The sequence below is a fragment of the Beauveria bassiana genome (genome assembly GCF_000280675.1).
Source record: "Beauveria bassiana ARSEF 2860 unplaced genomic scaffold BBA_S00018, whole genome shotgun sequence".
NCBI classification, from domain to species: Eukaryota; Fungi; Ascomycota; class Sordariomycetes; order Hypocreales; family Cordycipitaceae; genus Beauveria; species Beauveria bassiana.
In genome coordinates this window covers 386,021-405,816 of record NW_007930853.1, presented here as the reverse complement: position 1 = coordinate 405,816, position 19,796 = coordinate 386,021, and the positions used below count along the sequence as shown (strand labels likewise).

At 52.2% G+C, this 19,796-nt stretch overlaps 8 protein-coding genes across 8 annotated transcripts; 3 read left to right on the top strand and 5 right to left on the bottom strand.

Annotated features, from left to right (window-relative positions):
- Positions 1 to 167: 167 nt before the first annotated feature.
- On the bottom strand, positions 168 to 3,267 carry BBA_06330 (MFS transporter, putative; the record flags this gene model as incomplete). Its single annotated transcript, XM_008601427.1, has 4 exons — positions 168 to 291; positions 352 to 1,204; positions 1,256 to 1,850; positions 1,903 to 3,267. 4 exons carry the CDS (start codon positions 3,265 to 3,267, stop codon positions 168 to 170), a joined length of 2,937 nt encoding a protein of 978 aa, XP_008599649.1.
- Positions 3,268 to 4,313: 1,046 nt separating this feature from the next.
- BBA_06329 (iron sulfur cluster assembly protein 1) lies at positions 4,314 to 4,973 on the bottom strand (the record flags this gene model as incomplete). Its single annotated transcript, XM_008601426.1, has 2 exons — positions 4,314 to 4,459; positions 4,523 to 4,973. The coding sequence occupies 2 exons, from the start codon at positions 4,971 to 4,973 to the stop codon at positions 4,314 to 4,316; spliced, it is 597 nt and encodes a 198-aa protein (XP_008599648.1).
- A 1,525-nt stretch (positions 4,974 to 6,498) lies between these two features.
- BBA_06328 (methyltransferase-like protein) lies at positions 6,499 to 7,299 on the bottom strand (the record flags this gene model as incomplete). Its single annotated transcript, XM_008601425.1, has 1 exon — positions 6,499 to 7,299. The coding sequence occupies one exon, from the start codon at positions 7,297 to 7,299 to the stop codon at positions 6,499 to 6,501; it is 801 nt and encodes a 266-aa protein (XP_008599647.1).
- Positions 7,300 to 8,061: 762 nt separating this feature from the next.
- BBA_06327 (methyltransferase-like protein) lies at positions 8,062 to 8,761 on the top strand (the record flags this gene model as incomplete). Its single annotated transcript, XM_008601424.1, has 2 exons — positions 8,062 to 8,694; positions 8,753 to 8,761. The coding sequence occupies 2 exons, from the start codon at positions 8,062 to 8,064 to the stop codon at positions 8,759 to 8,761; spliced, it is 642 nt and encodes a 213-aa protein (XP_008599646.1).
- A 1,292-nt stretch (positions 8,762 to 10,053) lies between these two features.
- Positions 10,054 to 12,547, top strand: BBA_06326 (ubiquitin carboxyl-terminal hydrolase; the record flags this gene model as incomplete). The annotated part of the gene is made up of 4 exons (XM_008601423.1): positions 10,054 to 10,081; positions 10,133 to 10,200; positions 10,249 to 12,344; positions 12,400 to 12,547. The coding sequence occupies 4 exons, from the start codon at positions 10,054 to 10,056 to the stop codon at positions 12,545 to 12,547; spliced, it is 2,340 nt and encodes a 779-aa protein (XP_008599645.1).
- A 306-nt stretch (positions 12,548 to 12,853) lies between these two features.
- Positions 12,854 to 13,757, bottom strand: BBA_06325 (HORMA domain-containing protein; the record flags this gene model as incomplete). The annotated part of the gene is made up of 5 exons (XM_008601422.1): positions 12,854 to 13,365; positions 13,419 to 13,447; positions 13,502 to 13,540; positions 13,592 to 13,617; positions 13,674 to 13,757. The coding sequence occupies 5 exons, from the start codon at positions 13,755 to 13,757 to the stop codon at positions 12,854 to 12,856; spliced, it is 690 nt and encodes a 229-aa protein (XP_008599644.1).
- Positions 13,758 to 14,426: 669 nt separating this feature from the next.
- On the top strand, positions 14,427 to 16,335 carry BBA_06324 (DEAD/DEAH box helicase; the record flags this gene model as incomplete). Its single annotated transcript, XM_008601421.1, has 3 exons — positions 14,427 to 15,962; positions 16,019 to 16,131; positions 16,182 to 16,335. 3 exons carry the CDS (start codon positions 14,427 to 14,429, stop codon positions 16,333 to 16,335), a joined length of 1,803 nt encoding a protein of 600 aa, XP_008599643.1.
- Positions 16,336 to 16,665: 330 nt separating this feature from the next.
- On the bottom strand, positions 16,666 to 18,384 carry BBA_06323 (oligosaccharide translocation protein RFT1; the record flags this gene model as incomplete). The annotated part of the gene is made up of 1 exon (XM_008601420.1): positions 16,666 to 18,384. The coding sequence occupies one exon, from the start codon at positions 18,382 to 18,384 to the stop codon at positions 16,666 to 16,668; it is 1,719 nt and encodes a 572-aa protein (XP_008599642.1).
- Between the last annotated feature and the right edge of the window lie 1,412 nt (positions 18,385 to 19,796).

The following is a 19,796-nucleotide window of genomic DNA, read 5'->3' as shown; positions in this document are numbered from 1 at the left end:
ACTGATGTCAGACGCATAAAACTACTGTGATCGAGTAGATATATCATGTCGATGTGTGTTGAAAATAATTCTCGCTGACGAGTTTGGCCGTTGCCGGTGTTTCTATGACTATAATTTCTATCCACTCCAGTTATTCTATCGCTTTTTAGACTTACTTTATGCATCTATTATACGCGGGGCGGTTCAGAGGCAGATGCCGGTTCTGCCGTCCCTGTGCTTGAATTTGCCGAGGAACCCTCAAGATCATCAATGAAGGAAAAGCGTAATTCGCCAACCACTTCCCTTACCAACCTGCCGCTGGTCAGTGTCATATTCTTCGCACAAAACGTCTTCCTTTGATGGCACACATACTCAGTTAAGCGATTCACGTCGTGAATGAAATACCAATGGACATTGTGGATTAATGCCGCAATCGCAAACTCGTCGTCCTTTGAGGGCTTACTCCTCGGAAGTTGGAACAAGCTCGATACTTTGAGCTGGTGTAAGCCAGGAGGCAATGGATGGCCCTCGCCCAGTGCAGAGTGCAAAATGATGACTCTTGACGCGATTCCATGAGGAGTCACATCAATATGTGGTATCCCGGTTGCGCTTTCGGCCCAGCACGCCGCAATCACATCAGGAGACTTGGATTCCTTAGACAGGTAGCTCGTGAGCGCCATGTAGCTTCCCGAACGATCCAGAATGGAGAGAATTTCGCCATATGCTTTCTTTGGGAACCGACCGCCAAGCGAGAATTCCCAGTTGAGAAACTCGAATGATCTCTTCGCACTGGTACTCAACCCTCGATACTTGAGAAACAGCCGACGAAGTGCGGACTGTAGTCGCGAACTCGGACTCGACGCATCATCGGCATCACCAAGATCGCGGTGAAGACGTGCAAAGACAGTTTGCTGGATGCACATGTAATAGCGTGACAGCTCGTACAAAACTTGGGCTGTGCTATCTCGCAGCTCAGCATGTTCGGAAATGGGGTAAGGGAAAATTGTCCAGATGTAGCCGGTAATGACGCCGAGTGCAACAATGGCTAATCGATAAGGAAAGATTACGTAGGGAGGATAGACAGCCTGGCCAGACTGCTCCACGACCTTTTCACCAATTTGCTGCGTTTGCAGCTCAATACCAATCATGACAATTGCTGCAATGAGAGCCACAAACCAAATGCTGAAAAGGGCAGGAAATCGCACGACTAGAGCAGATGCGTAAGCTACGTTTTTTTTTTCTTTTTTTTTTCTGAAATGTGGAAATAGGCACTTACTGAGAAAGCTGATTACCATGAACCATAGCCACATAAAGACCAAAACGCCTGGTGTGCGTTGGTCAACAATGTACCAGATTATGTAGCTCGCCACCATGGACGCCATGGTTCCAAGCAGGCGCCCCATGAGAAGAAAAGTCGAGGACCCCGACGTGCGGCCCATGGACAGCAAAATGGCAAAGAGTGCCCACAACAGGCGCTGGGCAAAGTAGAAATCTTGCGAGTTGCGGAGAAACCCAACAATAGCAATCGTCATGACGGCGCAAACACCACGTAGCCCATACGCAGCATGGTCAGTACGCAGCACAGAGTTGATTCTTCGAACGTAATCGCCCGCGGCCTCCATAGCATTGGTGGGCGGCAGGTGATCCGGATTCCGCGGCTTGTGAAACACGGGATCCAGCTCAACCTTGGTGCCACCATCCCGTGGTCGGGTATCCTTGGGAAGAAATTTCGTCAAAGTGAAAAATCCGGCCCAATAACGCAAAGAGAAAAAGTTGGGAGCCACCAGTCGCTTCGGGCGTGCGTTGCACTCGTCGAGATAGATGAGGAGGCGGAGAAGATTGCGCCCCAGAGCAGCCAGGATAGTTTGTGACTATTTCCATCAGTGTCTGCAACCCGTTTTTTAAAAAGTATAGTCAACATACATGCAGGAGCGCGAAATACCGTAGTGTGTCTGCATGTCTGTTGGTAGGCACGCGTCCCATCTTTCCAATCTGTGGACGATGCTGCACATAGCGATGAAGAACTTGCTGACGACTCAAGTTTTTGTCGCCATCCTCTTTGAACATGTCACGATAGTATTCGATAAATTCTGATCCGCCAGGACTGGTTGCGCTGTTTCTCTCTTCGTCAGCCGACTTTTCGTTTGCTGTGCCCATCCAACTGCGTTTTTGGCCTCGTTGAAGTCGCAACTTGGCATGCTCTGCGCCAGTCGAGATCATCTCCGTCATCTTGCGCAGCTGTTCTTGCATTTCCAGTTCTGTACCTGGCCAGTCATCTTGAGGCTGTCCCATCTGGTCATCAGGATCCTCGCGGCCAACACTTGTCTGTTCTGGGTGGCCAATGACGCCGAACACATCCGTTTCCCGCTGCATCATGTCTGCCACCAAGCTCAGCCCCGAAACAGGCGGCACGAGCTGTACCAACAGCGCACACACAGTGTCAAGCTCTGATTGATGATATGCGCCCCACGAAATCTCTCGCGCCGCGTGCTCAACATGGCCGTTCGCCTTGGTGACCTCGTTGCCGAGATGATCAAGAGCGCGCTCCAGCTGCTCAACTGACTCGCTGCCGGTGGCTTCCGAGGAAGAACAAGGTACCGTGCCTGCCACAACATCTTCGATGCATGCATCATGCGCCTGCATGATTGCGCACAACGCATCGAGGCACGAAATGGCGTCTCTCTTGAAGAGACCCCTGCACGTCTGCGGGAAAATCAGCAGAGCATTGACGAGTCCTACGGCCTGGCCGGTGAGAAACACCACAAACGCATTTGTTGCCGATTCGATAATGGCATGCATCGTGGGCAACCGCGCAATGGCGGGAATAACGGCAATGGCCAGGATGGCGGCAACAGACACCTGAATGTTCCAGGAAGGGAATGCCGACTTAACCGTAAACGCAACCCACATACCAAATGCCAGCAGAACGGCTACGACAGCCTCGGCCGACGAGTTATACGCCGTCAGGTCCTCGGACGCACCCGTGGTGTGCTTTCGCGCCTGCAGGCCGCACCAGCCGGCGAGCAGCGCCCAGCAGTACGCGACGGCGTACATGGTTGTCTGCTTGGCGTTGAACTCGATCATCATGCCCTGCGGGAAGCCGGCCATGACGCTGGCGGCGGCAATAGGCGCGAGGTAGGCGTTCTGGCCAAAATAGGCGATCCACGCGTCGGACTGGATGGCGCAGACGAGGACGGCGGGTGGAATAGACGTCTTTACGGTCAGCTTCGCCGTGTGCCAGTCGAGCTTCAGCCATGATGGCAGCGCTTTCAGCCGTTGCTTCATCATTCCTGTTCACCGAATATGATGCGCGACGCTTGGAGGGAGAGGCATGTCAGGCGGTGCCCAGTCTGGTGGGTAGTCGGCCTGTTGAACGACCTGCTGAACTGCAATAAAAATGAGACAAAGTACTTGTGATTTTATGCTGACCAGCATGAATTGGTGCTGAATAAGTTGCAAATTAAAGTATTCGAGGGCGTTGGACATGAGTAACCATGCACAAATGATTTACAGCGGTTCGTGTCCGGTGAGGCCGGCTCGCCGCCAATCTCCGAAAGACCCGCTGTAAATCCGCCCAAGGCAGCGCTGTAATGGACCGGCTGGAGCCGTCGATAACTTGCCGTAATGCCGCGAATACAGCGCCTCTTTCAGTGGGATTGGGCCTGCAACTGTAATAGCGGGGTGCCGACGTACACCTCGACAAAACTGCAGTTATGACTCAACTCGTGCCTCTTCTATCTACTGTCGTCTGCACACTGAATATTGGCAATGTAAGAGCGTTGAAGCTGTCAGATATGCCGTACGTGATCTCGCTCATATCTGTCGTCATAAGCAAAACATGCCCTTTTTGAAATCAAGAGAGGTGATGTATTCATAATCCATTTCTGCCTGATTCCTAATCTCCTTGCGCCTAACGACTGACAAGGAAACATTGTCCTGTAATATCAAAATATTTCCCTCTGATAGTAACACAAGTATTTTTTAAGAATGATTTGTCCTGTTTTGAGACTCTGATGCCGTGAACTGTCGGCCACAGGCGAGAGAGCATAGCTTGCTCGCTCTCATGATTTCAACGCCCCCTCGTCCCCTGTTGACTTGGAAAAAAGAAGAAAAAAAAGACAAAAGCAAATCGTTCGCAGCGGAAAAAGTCTCTGTCGGTCCGTGCCTCGCAATAAACCCAATGTTTCGCCATCATCTTGTCGGTGCTTTTTTGTGCGTGAAATGAGAATGAAGCCGCAGCACAGCGTTAAGCGACAAGATGCGATTATATACTGTTTTTTTTTGTTGTTTTTTGTTTGGTATCCTTTCAAGTAGTCGATATGCTGGTAGCTCGATTACGCCGGAGTGGCCTCAGCAGTGGCGCCAATAGGCATCTTCATCTCAGTACCGCTCAGATTGGTGGTCTGGATCTTGGGGTTCTTGCTGTAGTAGTCAGAGATGGCAGACTTGATGGCATCCTCGGCGAGCATAGAGCAGTGGACTATAGATCAGTTAGCCTCATTTTCCAACAAAAGAGTTGCAAGGTTTGGCAAAATCGACTTACGCTTGACAGGAGGTAGGCACAGCTCCTTGGCAATCTCAGTGTTCTTGACCTTGCCAGCATCATCAAGGCTCATACCACGCACGAGCTCCGTGAGGTAGCTGCTCGAGGCAATGGCGGAGCCGCAGCCAAACGTCTTGAACTTGACGTCTGAGATGGTGTTGGTCTCGGGGTCCACGCGAATCTGCAGTTTCATCACGTCGCCACATGCCGGGGCGCCGACCAGGCCGGTGCCGACATCTACGTCCTTCTTGTCCATGGAGCCGACATTACGCGGGCGCGAATAGTGGTCGAGCACCTTTTCGTGGTAAGAGCGCTTGGCCGAGACGGAAAAGACAGCAGGAGCAGCAACGGCAGGGCGGACGAGGGCGCCCGAGATTGTGCCTCGGGCAACGGAGGAGCTGGCGGCGGCGAGGGCGCGCCCCGAGGCGAAACGAGCAGTCCTGGACAGCATGGTTGCTGGCGAAGATGTGTGTTTGTGAAGTAGAGAAAGAGACAATCGGGGGTGTTCAAAAGAAATGAACGTAATATCTCGCGCTGGTGTTGGAGAGCGGCGAGAAGCGAAAGACGACCGGAATATGCTGGGTCGAGGTTTCAGCTGGTTGCGCAGCTCAAGGGGTTGAACAAATTAGCGCACGTCGATCCGAGTATGCGCTGTCTGTGGTGTATTGTGGTTTCTTTGATGATATTCGACGTTGCGGGAAGCGAAGACAATGGATTCGATGGTGATGACGGAGGAGAGAATGAGATATCTCAGGCTTGGTGGCGGACCAACTTTGTGCCAGCATGCCGACGCCTAGTAAATCTTGTCGCCTCTCCGCCCAGCATGCCAGCGCAAATCAAAGCCAAAAAAAAAATCCCACATACAGTGCCCCTATCCGGCCAATCAACGCCCTCTTGTTCTCGGCCATTACGCAAAAGTGGGTCTCGGTTTTCCGAGCTGATTGGGTCACACTGCTAAGTCATCAAGCCGTGCCCCGCAATTCACCGGCTATGTCGTCAACCATACGTCCGTCCTTGGGCAGCGTCTGCGGAGCTATGAGAAACGGGCTCCGAGGTGGCCTTTCTTTCTTTTTGCCCAGCCGTGCCAGCCTATCCAATTTACGTTCCCACTGTTGCCCAGAACTTTTTTGCTTCCCCGGCCGCCTAGCTCGGTCTCCCGAAATCGCTGAGCTGGCTCTGATTTCAAATACTCCCCCTGCCCACACCATTCTCCGGCTTGTCGGAGCGCCACCGCTTGATCCTCTTCCCCAGCCAAACAGAATCAATCTGATAAGATTTTAAGCGGGGCTTTACGTCCGATCACGTGCCGACGCGTTCGGGATTTCTGCTTGCTCCGAGGTCAAGCCCGCGTAAGTAAACCAGTTTACCGTTGAAGCCGGGTGCCGGGCTGCAAGCACGAGCCAGCAGTGAGCACCATAATTAATTGCTGGCATCAGCGCCCGCAATATTACTCTCATTTATCCACATCCTGACAGCCTGCAAGCATCTTCTATCATCGCTCTTCGAACCACTGTGCCTTTTAATGCACTCTTGCCGTCGGCCAATAGCTCATATGACGGTCTATACCCTACTAGTTCGCCCGTTCTAAATCCCCTCCAGGTAGCGGTTTTGTAACAGTCGCTAGCTTCCTAAAAATTCACTGTAGCTTCATCAGGGTGAAGTTGGTAGCTCTAGTTTAAACCCCACTTATGAGATTAGGACGAGTAATCTCCATCGTGAGCTTCTGATGGTTGAACTTGAACTAGGTCTATCCTAGACTAGAATAGATCATTTAGTCTTTTATTTGTATAAGAGTAGTGTTTTTTTTTTTTTGGGCACATAAAAGGAACGTTATTCAGTACTTCTTCAAGCAGATCTGTTGGGTTCGCTGCACGAATGGCGATAAAGGCAGTAATAGCTGATAGGAAAAACGTTGCGTACAATTTCGACTTCATCTACAGGATCAATGACCCTTCATTTGAACGATTTCCACTAATTCAATTCTTCCAAATCATCAGTATGCCCAAGTGCGGATTTTGCTCCCTGACCGCCCACTCCTCATCGCTCAGTCGCCATTTCGCTCTCCAGTTCTCATCGTCGAGCAGAGTCTCGCGCCGCCACTCAATCTTGCCCTTCAAGCCCGCCGCGCGCGCCGCATGTTGATACACGGAAGAACGTAGATGGTACGTCATGAAGTTTATGCTCGGATCGTCAAGGTGCACGCGCAGCCCCCATCCGTCACCACTTTCCAGCTCGCCCGTATACTCGTTGCGCGGGTAAAGCCGATTCAGCGGAGCCGTTGCGAATGCTTTTGCCCGGGTCTCGAGGTCCTCCGTGGGATGCGGAACGACGCCAATGAACACGCCGGTTGGCTTCAGGTTGATTGCCACGCTAGTAAACATAGCAGTCAGCTCGGCCGCTGTCGCGCTATAATTCAGGAACCATGCACCAAACGCAATGTCGTATGCCTCCAACTCGCCGCCGGCGCTGAATGAGCGCGGAACTGTTCCATCAGAGACAACGAAACGCGCTAGGTTGTCATATGGAGTTGACTCGAGTCGCAGTCGAGCGAGTTCAATCATGCGTTTGGATATGTCCATCCCAGTCACAGAGCCTGCGCCCCATGACAGCAGCTTGTCCGTGTAAAAGCCCGCGCCACATGCAAATTCGATGATGTGGAGGTCATGGCGGAGAATGGGCTTGAAAGCAGCGCGAACGTTGGCGACTTCCATCTCTCGGTAGCCAAGAGCGTCGAAGACCTCGTTGTACTCCTTGCTTATAGAGTCGTATTGTGTCATTTCAAAGATGAATTCGCCTTTCTTTATTTGATGTAGAATCAGAAAGGTAGTGAGGGGTAGGGAAAGACTTTGAAGAAACCACACTATATGTGCCCGCACCCACTGTGCCGTGGGTGCTGTGCATGCTCACCATCGCTTCAACACGACCACCATATATACCGTTCGGCTGTGCGACGCTATGTCTATCATTCGGTGGTGCGACGCCACGTCAAACCGTCAGCGGTGCGACGCTACCTCGACCCTTCAGCGGCGCGAGGTCACGATGGCTTCGCTCCTTTGGGCTCGCTTGCGAGCAGTGGCGAAAGTTGGCTGTGAGGCTGTAGTAGCTGCGTAACCCTATAGCACCTAATAGCGGGCGATGTGTTGCCATTCTTTTCCTAGCCAGTCTCGCGAAAGCCGGACTGCGCTTCTCGGCCACATCTCTACTCTTTCAAAACGGTTAGGACTTATATCTACCGTGGACCCAACAGGCCCTATATAAGAGCGCCTATTATTCACTCATGAGCTAAAGGATTTTTCCTCACCAAATCACATTAGTGTTAAATAAAGCATCTTCATATTTTATCTATCACTCAGTCTATCGTGGGCCTACCTCTCAAGGCTTCGAACCACTTACATCACTGATCAATGTAATCATAGACGCCAGTCTTGAGCCTCCACATACAAGACTAATTCGATAACGACTTTCTGGGACACTCTGGAATCTGAGTTTAACAATTCGTGAGCCTCTCGAGTTGTATCGTATCGTGTAAGAGCTTCAAAATGGCACAATACGACGCCATTGCTACGAAGTACGATATCATCAAAACCACCGCATTCAATGCCGTGGAGCGCCACTCCTTCCGCACTTGCGTTACACCCTTCCTGAAACCTGCTTGTACAAAAAATGTGCTTGACCTAGCCTGCGGCACGGGATTTTACTCACTCTTTTTGCTTGAATGGGGTGCTCGATCGTTGACGGGCGTGGATGTGTCCCAGGCTATGATCGACGGTGCGGCGGCGCGGCTGCAGGGATCGGAGCATGTCACACGCGTGAAATATGTACAAGGCGACGCGCTAGCTCCGAAGTTGTTCCCTGTTGGTAATGGAGAGGGAGAGGGGAATTTCGATGTGGTAACTGGAGCTTGGCTTCTCAACTATGCTGGTAACGCGGACCAACTGCAAGCTATGTTTGACACCATCGCCTTGAACCTCAAACCCAGCGGTGTCTTCGTTGGCATTTGCATGTATCCGACCAATGACGTCTTATCCTTTGCTAACGGCGTTAACGCCAGCGCATGGCCCAGCTCAGATGTTCGCTTTGCCTACGACACGAAGCCACTTGCTTCTGGTCAGGGGCATATTTTCGATGTCGTCGTCACGCCGGGGGCCGATGACAAGCCGGGCATGGAAGGTGTACGTTTCTCGTCGTTTCATTTACGGAAGGCACTATACGAGAAAACGGCACGGGCAGCCGGACTAAAGGGGAAAATGGAGTGGAGAGACGGTGTGTTTCCAGAGGGATGGAGGGAGAGAATTGGGTTGGGAACAGATGAAAAACGATGGCGTACATTGAAGGACTTTCCGCTTATCTGTACCTTGGTAATATATAAAGCGTAAAATTGCAAGATCTTGCCAGGCGAGAAGCAGATCAACTTCGCTCGAGACAGTCGTCTAGATTGCCTTTCTTTCGGACTTTGCCATTGATATGCTGGCAAATGTGATACGATACAGGTGTAAGGTCATGTTCGAGGTGGCGTACGCCTCTCGTCACCTCGGGATAGTTTCGAGAGAGGAAAGAAGTCAGGACGAGTTCAAGGAGTGGGGAGAAGAATCTGTTAATAGCACCCAATGCTTAGATTAGCAAAACTTCAAGTGAAGACGCACAGTTGAAAGCGCCGTCGTTTTCCCCTTCTCGCGGCGCATACCACTACCGTCTGCGCCTCTCCAGCAATGAAGCCCGAGTAGAAGGCTGTTCTAGTGATACAACAGTCAGTCAAGCACATCTTGAAATTGACGAGACAACAACCACAATACTTCGTTGTTTCAATCGCTGATCTCGTTTGAAAGTAGGAAATGACAGGCAGGTCTTCTCTGCCTGATACCCCTGGTGTGATGAGGAGCAATGCTGTCCCGTAAAGATGCTGACGTAGGGCCCGCAACGATGCCAGTAGCTGCTGAAAGGCTCATATGAAGCCATAGCTTCGGGCAATGGTTCACGAGTACCTACCTACATGGGTAAGGGCTGTTTTCTGACATGGCTATCCGTATCTTATGGCATGACTAGTAAGTAGGTAGGTATGATTAAAGAAGTAGTGCTAAATACGTGAACGACCCTTTTTTTGCGACGTAGACGATCCTAGTACTTCTAGGTTAGTGGAGTGGCCTGCAAAAGATAAGTACCCTCGGGTGGGACCATAGGTACTCTAAGTACCTAGGTAGGTAGGTACCTAAGGTATTATTATTATTATTCATTTACCCTATAGGTAGGTAGATAGCACCGTAGGTAAGGAAGGTAAGCCATGTAAGGTAGTTTGGGTAGGTAGGTAGTACCTAGCGACGCGCCACCATCACCCCAGGCACCAGCTCCCCGCCTCCGTCATAGCGGGGCTACACCTACAGCTAGCAAACTAACTGCGTAAAAGTGAACGTCCAAACAACATTGCGAGCTGACAAGGGCCAATCTCATCGTCGTCTACCAGGATTTTGCTTTCTTCAAAAAGTCAACACAACCATCTCTGAATTCGAGCTTCTGGTCGCCTTGAACACATAACCATGGCCTGCCCTCATTTGGAGGCAGCCAGTATGCCGCCTCACCCTTCACGCTGTCCTCGTTGCTAATTTGGTCGTTCAGATCTTAGCCCTCCGAACCCATCCCAGTCGGTATATCGCGAAGACTGCACGCAGTGCTTTGACTCTCTTGTAGGCCGAGTCTGATTTTGTGTCTTGGCTTACAGCTAATCTGGCCAGGACGATGTCGACGGCCTTGACGTGTGTCTCCAGTGCTTCAACGGCGGTTGCGCGGGTGATCGCGCACATAACCGCCTCCACAGCGTCCTTCGTTCCCATCCTCTTACTCTCAACATTCGCCGGACCCGAAAGAAAGTCGTGCGCGATGAGCCACCCATGAAAATGTCGAAACTGGCCATCGCCGCCGAGACGGACGAAGACCGATTCGACATGACTCTCAAGGCGCGATGCCTCGAGTGCAATATCGATCTCGACGCGGCGAATTCCAAATTGGCCCCTGTTATCTCCGGCGTACTCAAGGCGAACACATTCTCTCGCAGCGAAGAGGTGAAGGCTTGGGAACAAGAGCTTACCAGCTGCGAGCATATTCTTTTGATGCAACAAGCCGAATCTCGAAAAATTGAGCAAGGAGCTCTTGGTCACTGCTATGCTTGTGATCTTAGGGAAAATCTCTGGCTCTGCTTGGAATGCGGCAATCTTGGCTGCGGCAGGAAGCAGCTGGGTGGTGTCGACGGCAACTCTCACGCGCTGGCACATTCCGATGAATCCTCCCATGGCGTCGCTGTCAAATTGGGCTCAATTACTCCCGAGGGAACTGCTGATATCTACTGTTACAAATGTGACGATGAGCGCCTCGACCAAGATCTTGGCCAGCACCTTGCGCACTGGGGCATCATACTGGCCGACAGAGAAAAGACAGAAAAGAGCTTAACTGAGATGCAGATAGAACAAAATCTGCGCTGGGATTTCAGTATGACCACCGAGGATGGCAAGGAACTCAAGCCACTATTTGGGCCTGGTCTCACCGGCCTGAAGAATCTCGGCAACAGCTGCTATATGGCCAGCATTATGCAGTGTCTCATGGATATGCCCGCTTTACGCGATCGCTACTACCGCCCAAATGACGACCTCCCCATTGTCGATGATCCAGCCGGTGATCTCGAAACTCAGTTGCGAAAATTTGCCGACGGTCTCTGGTCGGGTCGTTACTCTAAGCCTGATCCTGCGCTGACAAACGAGAACGGCGTCGCACACCAAAAGGGTCTTGTACCAGCCATGCTCAAACATTTGATTGGACGAGGTCATGAAGAATTTTCGACTATGCGTCAACAAGATGCCTTTGAGTTCCTTCAGCATATCTTCAAACTCATCACGAGATCCAAGCACGATGGTGGTCGTGTAGACCCCACAAAGTCGTTCCGGTTCATCTTGGAACAAAGACTGCAGTGTCTGTCGTGCAACAAGGTCAAGTATAGCATCAATGAGCAGGACAGTATCTTCATCGACGTCCCTCTCGAGAAGCTACCAGCTGTGGAGGGAGAGGACGCTCAGCCTACTGCGTATAAGCCCGCAACCCTGGTGGAGTGCCTTGATACTTTTACGGGTGCCGAAAAGGTCGAACTGACTTGTGCCGCCTGTGGAAGTAAGGATGGCTTTACGAAGCAGTCTCTTTTCAAGACGTTTCCTGAAACACTTGTTGTCAATGCCAGGAAGATGACAGTTATCAACTGGGTTCCGGTCAAGGTCGACGTCCCTGTCATCGTACCCGACGAACCTTTCCTTCTCGATAACTACTTGAGCAAAGGACAACAGCCTGGTGAAGAAATCTTGCCAGACGAGCCCGAGACACAAGCTCCTTCATTTGTGCCGGATGAGGCTGCCCTCGCACAGCTTGAAGCCATGGGTTTTCCTCGCAACCGTTGCGAAAAGGCACTTCACGCCACAGGCAATTCTGACGCCAACTCTGCTATGGAATGGCTATTTGGTCATATGGAAGATCCAGACATTGATGCGCCTCTCGTTATCGAGGAGCAGTCCAGTGGCGGTGGGTCAACAGCTGACCCCGAGAAGATTGAGATGTTGGGTGCTATGGGGTTCGCTGCCCCTCAAGCCAAGAAAGCTCTCAAAGAAACGGGAGGGGATATGGAGCGCGCTGTTGAGTGGTTGTTCAGCCACCCCGATGATCAAGGTGAATATGACGAAGGTACGAGTGCAGAACTCGCTACCTCTCAGGACCCTCCAGGAACAGCAACTTTGCCCGCACGCTTCCAGCTTCAGTCCATTGCCTGTCACAAGGGCACTAGTATTCATGCCGGGTCAGTTTCAATCTATTGTCACGAGATACTCGCTGTGTTGCTAACCTGACTATAGTCATTACGTCGCATTCCTCCGCAAACCCAATCCCGAGGATAGCAGCGGTTCTACTTGGGTTTTGTTCAACGACGAAAAGGTGGTTGAGGCATACGATGTAGAGGAAATGCGCAAGTTTGCATACGTATACTTTTTTTCAAGGTGCTAGACGGTGCTTGAGACGCTTGAAAGAAATGGGGAATAAACAAAAATCAGATTCATATAGGCGGAGTTGATGAGGAATGAGGAGTTGCATTACGAGGCGCGTTTGAGCTGGTGCTCCGGAGTAGATGAAAATAGACTGATGAAATACAGCGCATACATTTGCCTTCTCAACTCCCTATTCGCACCTAGAAGTCTCTCAATTCATCATTCGTCGATATGTCCTTTATTAGCTGTCAAAGATAGCGGAAACCCAACGCCGAACCCATGTAACCCAAAAGCTTCGTGATGAAACTCGCGCCGGCTAGCTATCCTAGTCGCCCAACCGATAGCTGACCAGCGTGTCCACGCGGTGATTTGCCGTGCTGAATCCACGCAGCTGCACGCGCTCGCCATTCTCAATCTCCTTGGCATCCGAGTCCCCCCACTCGACAGGCACGTCGCTGTCGGCGTCGGCATACACGAGCACGTTGAAGGTGCAGTCGCCGGTCAGCTGCGGCAAGAAGGTGACGGACGCGGTGATTTGGCGGAAAATGGCGGCGATTTCGGCTTGGATCTCCTGTTCCGTCTTTTCAGGCTCGGGCGCGGGGGCAGCGGCAGCACCCGCGGCGTTCTCTTGATCGGTGGCGGCTGCGGCTGCGGCAGACTTGGATCGCTTGGGTGCGGCGGTAATGTCCACGCTGAACTGCCAGCGTTCAACGTGCTCTCCGGTATCCTTGTCTGTGATGACGATGACGAGACGCGAAATCTTGCCGCCCACCATCCACTTGTCGAGCTGGGACATGATTTTCTTGATATAAGCTTTTACTTGGTCGTCCGACGAGACTGTGAGTTGTTAGCAGAACGCGGAGCGAAGCGGAGTATGTAGCTCAGCGCACCCAACATATTGAGACCATATTTCTTGACACTATCCCTGGGTTAGCCTGCTGCTTATCCCTAGAACGACCGAGTTGTCTCTTACGCAGTAAAGTCTTCTGCTGGGTATACGCCTCGCTGGAACCTATTGCTCGTCAGCCCGGCTCGCACATTCTATCGTTGATTTCGCTCGTACAGAATCGTATGAATAGAATATTGGAACTGATAGCGGGGTTAGCAAAGGACTGTGAAGATCAGATGCGCCGTGCAATGCTCACGAATTCGGCGACGAGCCTGGCGCTGCCTTTGAGCGACAGCTTGTGCACCTTGCTCTTGTCTTTGGTTGGTTTTTCAGACACCATTATGTCGAATACTGGGGCGCGAAACCCAGATCAAGGTGCTCAGGACCTGGTTGTGAGTTTGGCACTAGGCGCGAGTAACTGGGATCCGGGAGCCTCTGCAACAACGTCTTGTGCAATTGTTGAGAGGTTGTTTACTTTCAGGGCAGATGGCAGTAGCTTATGTGGATGTCCAGCGGGGTTGAGCGGCGGCGGGGGGGAACGAAGAACAACCGTATCTGTACAAATTAAGACTCACATTAAAACACCTTTCGGCATAGTACAAATATTGATACAACTCTTACTTTAGGACTTCGCATATGACTTCTTATAACCTTTATTTCAACTATTGCGGGAAGAGCGCAAAATTTGCCCATAATCTTGTTGGACAAATACATTGCCTCTAGGGTGGTGACACTGCGGCTCTCTACTTCTGTGGCTGTACCTGTGGCTCAACGGCGCGCGGCGCCCCTCCTTTATCGATAAGAGCGAGTTTTCCCATTCTGGACAGCCATTGGCCGACCGCCAGATTTTCTCTGGCAGAAAAAGTAGATTTCGGCTTGTACATATAAGGCGGCTGGGACAGAATTGACGAAATTTTGCAGCAGGTCAGCTTGACTTTCTCCCGAACTTGTTCCTTACGCTCTACAACCCAATTCTTATTATAAATTGCATCCTTATTATTCTACGGACATGGCCGCCACCAAACACTCCATCGCCGACAGCGAGGAGGCAAGCCGCCCAGTAAAAAAGTCCAAGACCGTCCACAATGAAGGAGTTTCCGAGATGGTGCGCTTAAGGCAGGAGAGGAAAGAAAAGAAGGAACAGAAGAGGGAAAAGAAGAAGGCTCGTAAGGAAGCGAAGAAGAAGCTCAATGTGGCCAAACACGCCAAGAAACAGGCTCAAGAGGACTCCGAGCCTGTCGTTGACGAGAAAGAGGAGGAAGAGAAGGAGACGTCCGAGCCCAAGAAGGAAAAGAAGGAGAAGAAGGAGACGTCCGAGCCCAAGAAGGAAAAGAAGGAGAAGAAGGAGACGGCCGAGCCCAAGAAGGAAAAGAAGGAGAAGAAGAACAAGGCCGCGAGCGCACCGGCCCCGTCTAGTGCCAATGGCTACGAACAGACTGCTGCCCTAAACGGCGTGGCGCAAGCCGATATTGACGCTTTCCTCGAGACCGAGCAAATCACCATTACCGACCCCAAGTCGAGCGAAGCCACGCTGCGGCCCATTCTCGACTTCGCCCACCTCCCGCCGACCGACCTCTTGACTAAGAAGGGCTCGCCCTTTGCCAACTACAAGGCCCCTACACCCATCCAGGCTGCCTCTTGGCCCTTTACCCTCTCCGGGCGCGACGTTGTCGGCGTCGCAGAGACGGGCTCCGGAAAGACAATGGCCTTTGCGCTGCCTTGCGTGAAGGCCGTCGCCGCCATTGGCAAGCGCGGTACCAAGGCAGTCATTGTCTCGCCGACCCGCGAGCTCGCCATGCAGACGCACGAGCAGCTGGCTGCGCTCGCCACGCTCGCCGGTCTGAGCTGCGTGTGCCTCTACGGCGGCTCGTCCAAGGACGAGCAGCGCGCGCTGATTAACCGCGGCGCGGACATCATCGTCGCCACGCCCGGCCGTCTCAAAGACTTCATGTCGGACGATACCGTCGACCTGAGCGGCTGCCAGTTTGCAGTTCTCGACGAGGCGGACCGCATGCTCGACAAGGGATTCGAGGACGACATCAAGCAGATCCTCGGCAGCTGCCCGCCGCGCGAGAACCGCCAGACGCTCATGTTCACCGCGACCTGGCCGTTTTCCGTGCAGACGCTGGCCTCTACATTCATGGTCGAGCCCGTTAAAATCACGATTGGCTGCGGCGGCAAGGAGACGGAGAACGGCGCCGTCGAGCTGCAGGCCAACACACGCATTACGCAGCGCGTCGAGGTCCTGGACGGCAAGGACAAGGAGTTTCGTCTGCTGCAGGTGCTGAAGCAGGCGCAGCAGGGCAGCAAAAAGAATGACCGCATCTTGGTGTTTTGCCTGTACAAGAAGGAAGCTACACGCGTGGAAAACTTTCTCAGCCGCAAGGGGATCCGCGTCGGCGGCATTCACGGCGATTTGCGCCAGGAACAGCGTACCAAGGCGCTCGAGTCTTTCAAGCTGGGTCACACGCCTGTCCTGGTGGCGACTGATGTCGCTGCCCGTGGGTTGGATATCCCCGAGGTCAAGCTTGTCGTCAATGTTACTGTATGTGCAGCACGCTCACGCTCTCGAATACTAAACTCTCATCACTAACTGCTCAGTTTCCCCTGACAATCGAGGACTACGTCCACAGAATCGGCCGTACTGGCCGCGCTGGCAAGACTGGTGATGCCATTACGTTCTTCACGGCGCAAGACAAGGCCCACTCTGGCTCGTACGTGCTTTCTATTCTCACTGTAATTAGACCATAACTAACGGCTACAGGCTCGTCAATATCCTCAAAGGTGCCAATCAGCCCGTACCGGACGAACTGCTCAAATTCGGCACGACTGTCAAGAAGAAGACGCACGACATGTATGGGTCTTTCTTCAAGGACGTTGACATGAATCAGAAGGCGACCAAGATTACGTTCGACTAGGCGAGAGGTTCAGCGATGTTGTTGCCATACTTGTTTATTCTCATTTGGAGTTGTTGGGTTCCTGACTTGAATTTTATACATTATTTCTTTATGTTTTTCTTGGAGCCCTTGGCGACGTTTTTCAAAATTTCATCGGATTTTTCCTTGGGGTTGTCCTGAACACTCTCCTTTGGGTTCTCCGCCTCGCCTTCCTCTGGAGGCTCACCGAGAGAGTCTACGCATTCGACGAGGAAATCTTTCTCTATGAACAGTCTGTTGATTGTTGTGTCAGCTTATTCTATAGCATATAAAAAGTTTGGGTTTGGGATTATTCAGGGCAATGGAAAATACTCACATCAGCATCAGTAGCACCACGCCAGAGCTACCGATGATAATGGCGGCCGTGATGGGTTTCTCGTAGCTTTCCTTTTCAATGCCGGTTTGAAAGAGGCCGGCAAACGTAGAGACGGAGGCGGCAATGGCCTCGTCCGGGATAAGCTTACGCACGGAGAAGTTCTCGTTGTAGCGAGCAAAATACCTCTTGATAAACAGGAGACTCCATATGATGCGGCAAAACATGTTGACAATGTTGGCATAGACGAGACCTTGGGCCCCAAGACCCAGAAATCCCATAAATATGTACGCCGAGCCAGCAAACATGGCAGAGAAGAAGCCCATCCAGACCGACTGCCGATGGACCTCAGCCTCAGTGGCGACGCTGGCGACAAACGACTCGGTCAAGCCATTGATGGCCAAAAAAGGTACGTAGAGGCAATAAATGGCGAGGACATCGCCTGCGCCGGAGCCGTCCCAGCGGCTACCGATGATGATGCGCAGTAATGGAGGGGCCGCAAAGGGTCCAATGCCAACGATCAAGCCAGAGAGGAGTAGATATAGGCGCAGCAGTGTGTAAAGGCTCTTGCTAGCCTCGCGAACAGCCGACGGCGTCTTTTCGGGCTTTACGAGCAGTTTGGAATAGTAGCTGCGGGTCGACTCTTCAATCGGCTGGAAGAGGAGACGAGCAAGCAAACCGCCGTAGTTGTTTGCGAGGGCATACGAGCCCTGGACTACCGGTGAGGCGAGGAGGGAGATGAGGAACGTGTCGCCCTGCGTGAGAACATGCTTGACGACGCTCTGCGTCATCATACTGCCGGCGAGGCGAATAGTGGGTTTGTAGAAGCGGGAGAGGATGAAGGCGCCGGGGGTGGCGTTTGCGATGCGCCGCGGCAGCAGCGAGTAGCCGACGATGGTGCCGATGCGCCAGCCCGAGGAGACGTAGACGAGGACGAGGGCCGTCCCGTAGGCGAGCTGGCCGAGGGCCCAGGGCATGACACCAACCTCCATGCCGCGGTTGGCGGCATTGACGGCGGTGGTGAAGACGACGAAGCAGCGTATGCACGTGGCGATGGACTCGGCGGCGGCGCGCGTGCTCAGCCGCCCGACCGACTGTAGCAGCACAAAGCATGGCTCCGAAAGCAGCTCCACCATGGCCGCCAGCCCGTACACCTGCAGCGACAGCGTCATATACGGCGTTTCCAGAGTCGCCGGGTTGGCGTATGCAAGGTACATCCAGCCGAGGGCGAGGCTGGTGACGGTGCCCAGCGCAATGGACAGATAGCCGAGATTGATGAGGGCCTGGCTTTCGATTGGGTCCATTAACGTCTTTTTCGGTTCCGTATTTTTCTTATCCTTTTCCTTGTCGTTCCCATCCTTGTTGGTCTTGGTCTTTTCGGCCACAGCCGTCGCATCATCTCCCGTTGGTGCCTTTATGCCGTCGCTGATGCTGCCCTGGCGCTGGATGGCCACGCGCAGGCTCTCGCGCGCAAAAAAGAGCACGGAGAGATAGTACACCTCGAGCTGCGTCGAGAGGCCGAGTAGCGGCGCTGTGAGGTAGCGCACGAGTAGCTGGTTGGCGACAAAGGTGATGAGGCGCGAGATGAGCTGCAGGATGATGAGGATGGACGCGCCCTGGATCATGCTCGTAGGGGAGCCGGTCGCCTCGACCGCTGTGTCATTTGACGATTTGGCCTGCTTGGGTGTGGCGCCTCCCTTCCGTCCCTTTGATGCCATGGTGAAAGCTGTTGTCTTGAGACTCGCAGACAAACAGATTTGGGGGCCGTACCGCAGTAGCAAGTGCGCGGAAGGTAGATATGTGGTGGGGAGATCAAAGGAGACGAGTTTTGGCCAGATTGGGCTTGGGCGGGGCGTTTGATTGGACGTTTGTCGTATTGTAGCGCCGACGCAGAACGTGTTGCGTATGTAAAGTTGTCTATCTCATGGGGAACGGCTTTTGCAGAAGAGGAAGAAGGGCTTTTTGAAGCAAACTTTTCTTTCTTTCGCTTTTTACAGTTTGATCAAAAGGTGGCGGTGGCTGTTGCGACTGGCTGCAGAGGGAAGCCGCCAGGCTGCATGGCAGGCACATGTTAATGATACCTTCAACTTGCCATATCTTGGTCATAGATCTATATATTCTGTCTGTGCCGATCACCATTTCCGCACATGATTGATTACTATGACAAGATTCATTCACTGCCTTCTTTGTTTATATATGTCTCCCCGCTGGACCTCCTCAATTCCTAAAATGATATTCATTCTTCGAGATGTGCTATGAAAACCTTTACTATGAGTGAAATCTAACATGATTGAAGTTATCAGATTGGCAAGCGGGAAGATTTCGCGCCGCCCATCCCGAGAATTGTCTTGGGGTGTTGTTGACTGTGCTAAACTTCACTAAAAATCTCTCTATAGTTTAGACGAAAAGTAGGAAAGCTCTGTAATGTGTAATAATGATGTCTTACTTTCAGCCAGGACCCATGGCGCAACGGTAGCGCGTCAGATTCCAGTCCCCTGGAGATTCCTGAAGGTTAGGCGTTCGAATCGCCTTGGGTTCAATTCCCGCTCCTGGTTTATTTTTGCTTTTTGGATTCCTTGCAAACAGTCTGTCGTATTTCTCAGGCACATGAATTTTTTGCCCCGTGTGGTTCGTCTCTACGTTCTCGACGAATTTTCAGCATCCTCATTTAATCCACAAAAGCCTGCTTGCGACAATGCAAAGACGTCAGAGTTGTCTAGACCCTGATGAATGGCCGTTGTGGGGGCATAGCGGGTTAATACCTGACAAAAGCCTGGGACAAAAATCTGGCGAAGCGCAGCAGAGGTTAGAAATGCTGCACCGGCCACCTCGACCCTCCCCAGGACACAGCTCGCATCTTGTTAGGGGCTTAACAGTATCCATTGCGATGATTCTCCCCTTTATGAATGGCCTTGAACAAACCAAGAGCAACTATGAACGGAGTTCAGCCGCAGCCCACTTCCAGGTATCTCAAGACTTACGACTTACCTGGCCCTGCCCTGTCCTTTGATGGGCGAGACGCTGCCAATAGCTGTAATATGACTAGTGCTTAACCGGCGCCTCCTGACAATGGCCAACTCGGCAAGTCATCACAGCAGAGATGACAGCAACAGAAATAATACAGTATCCG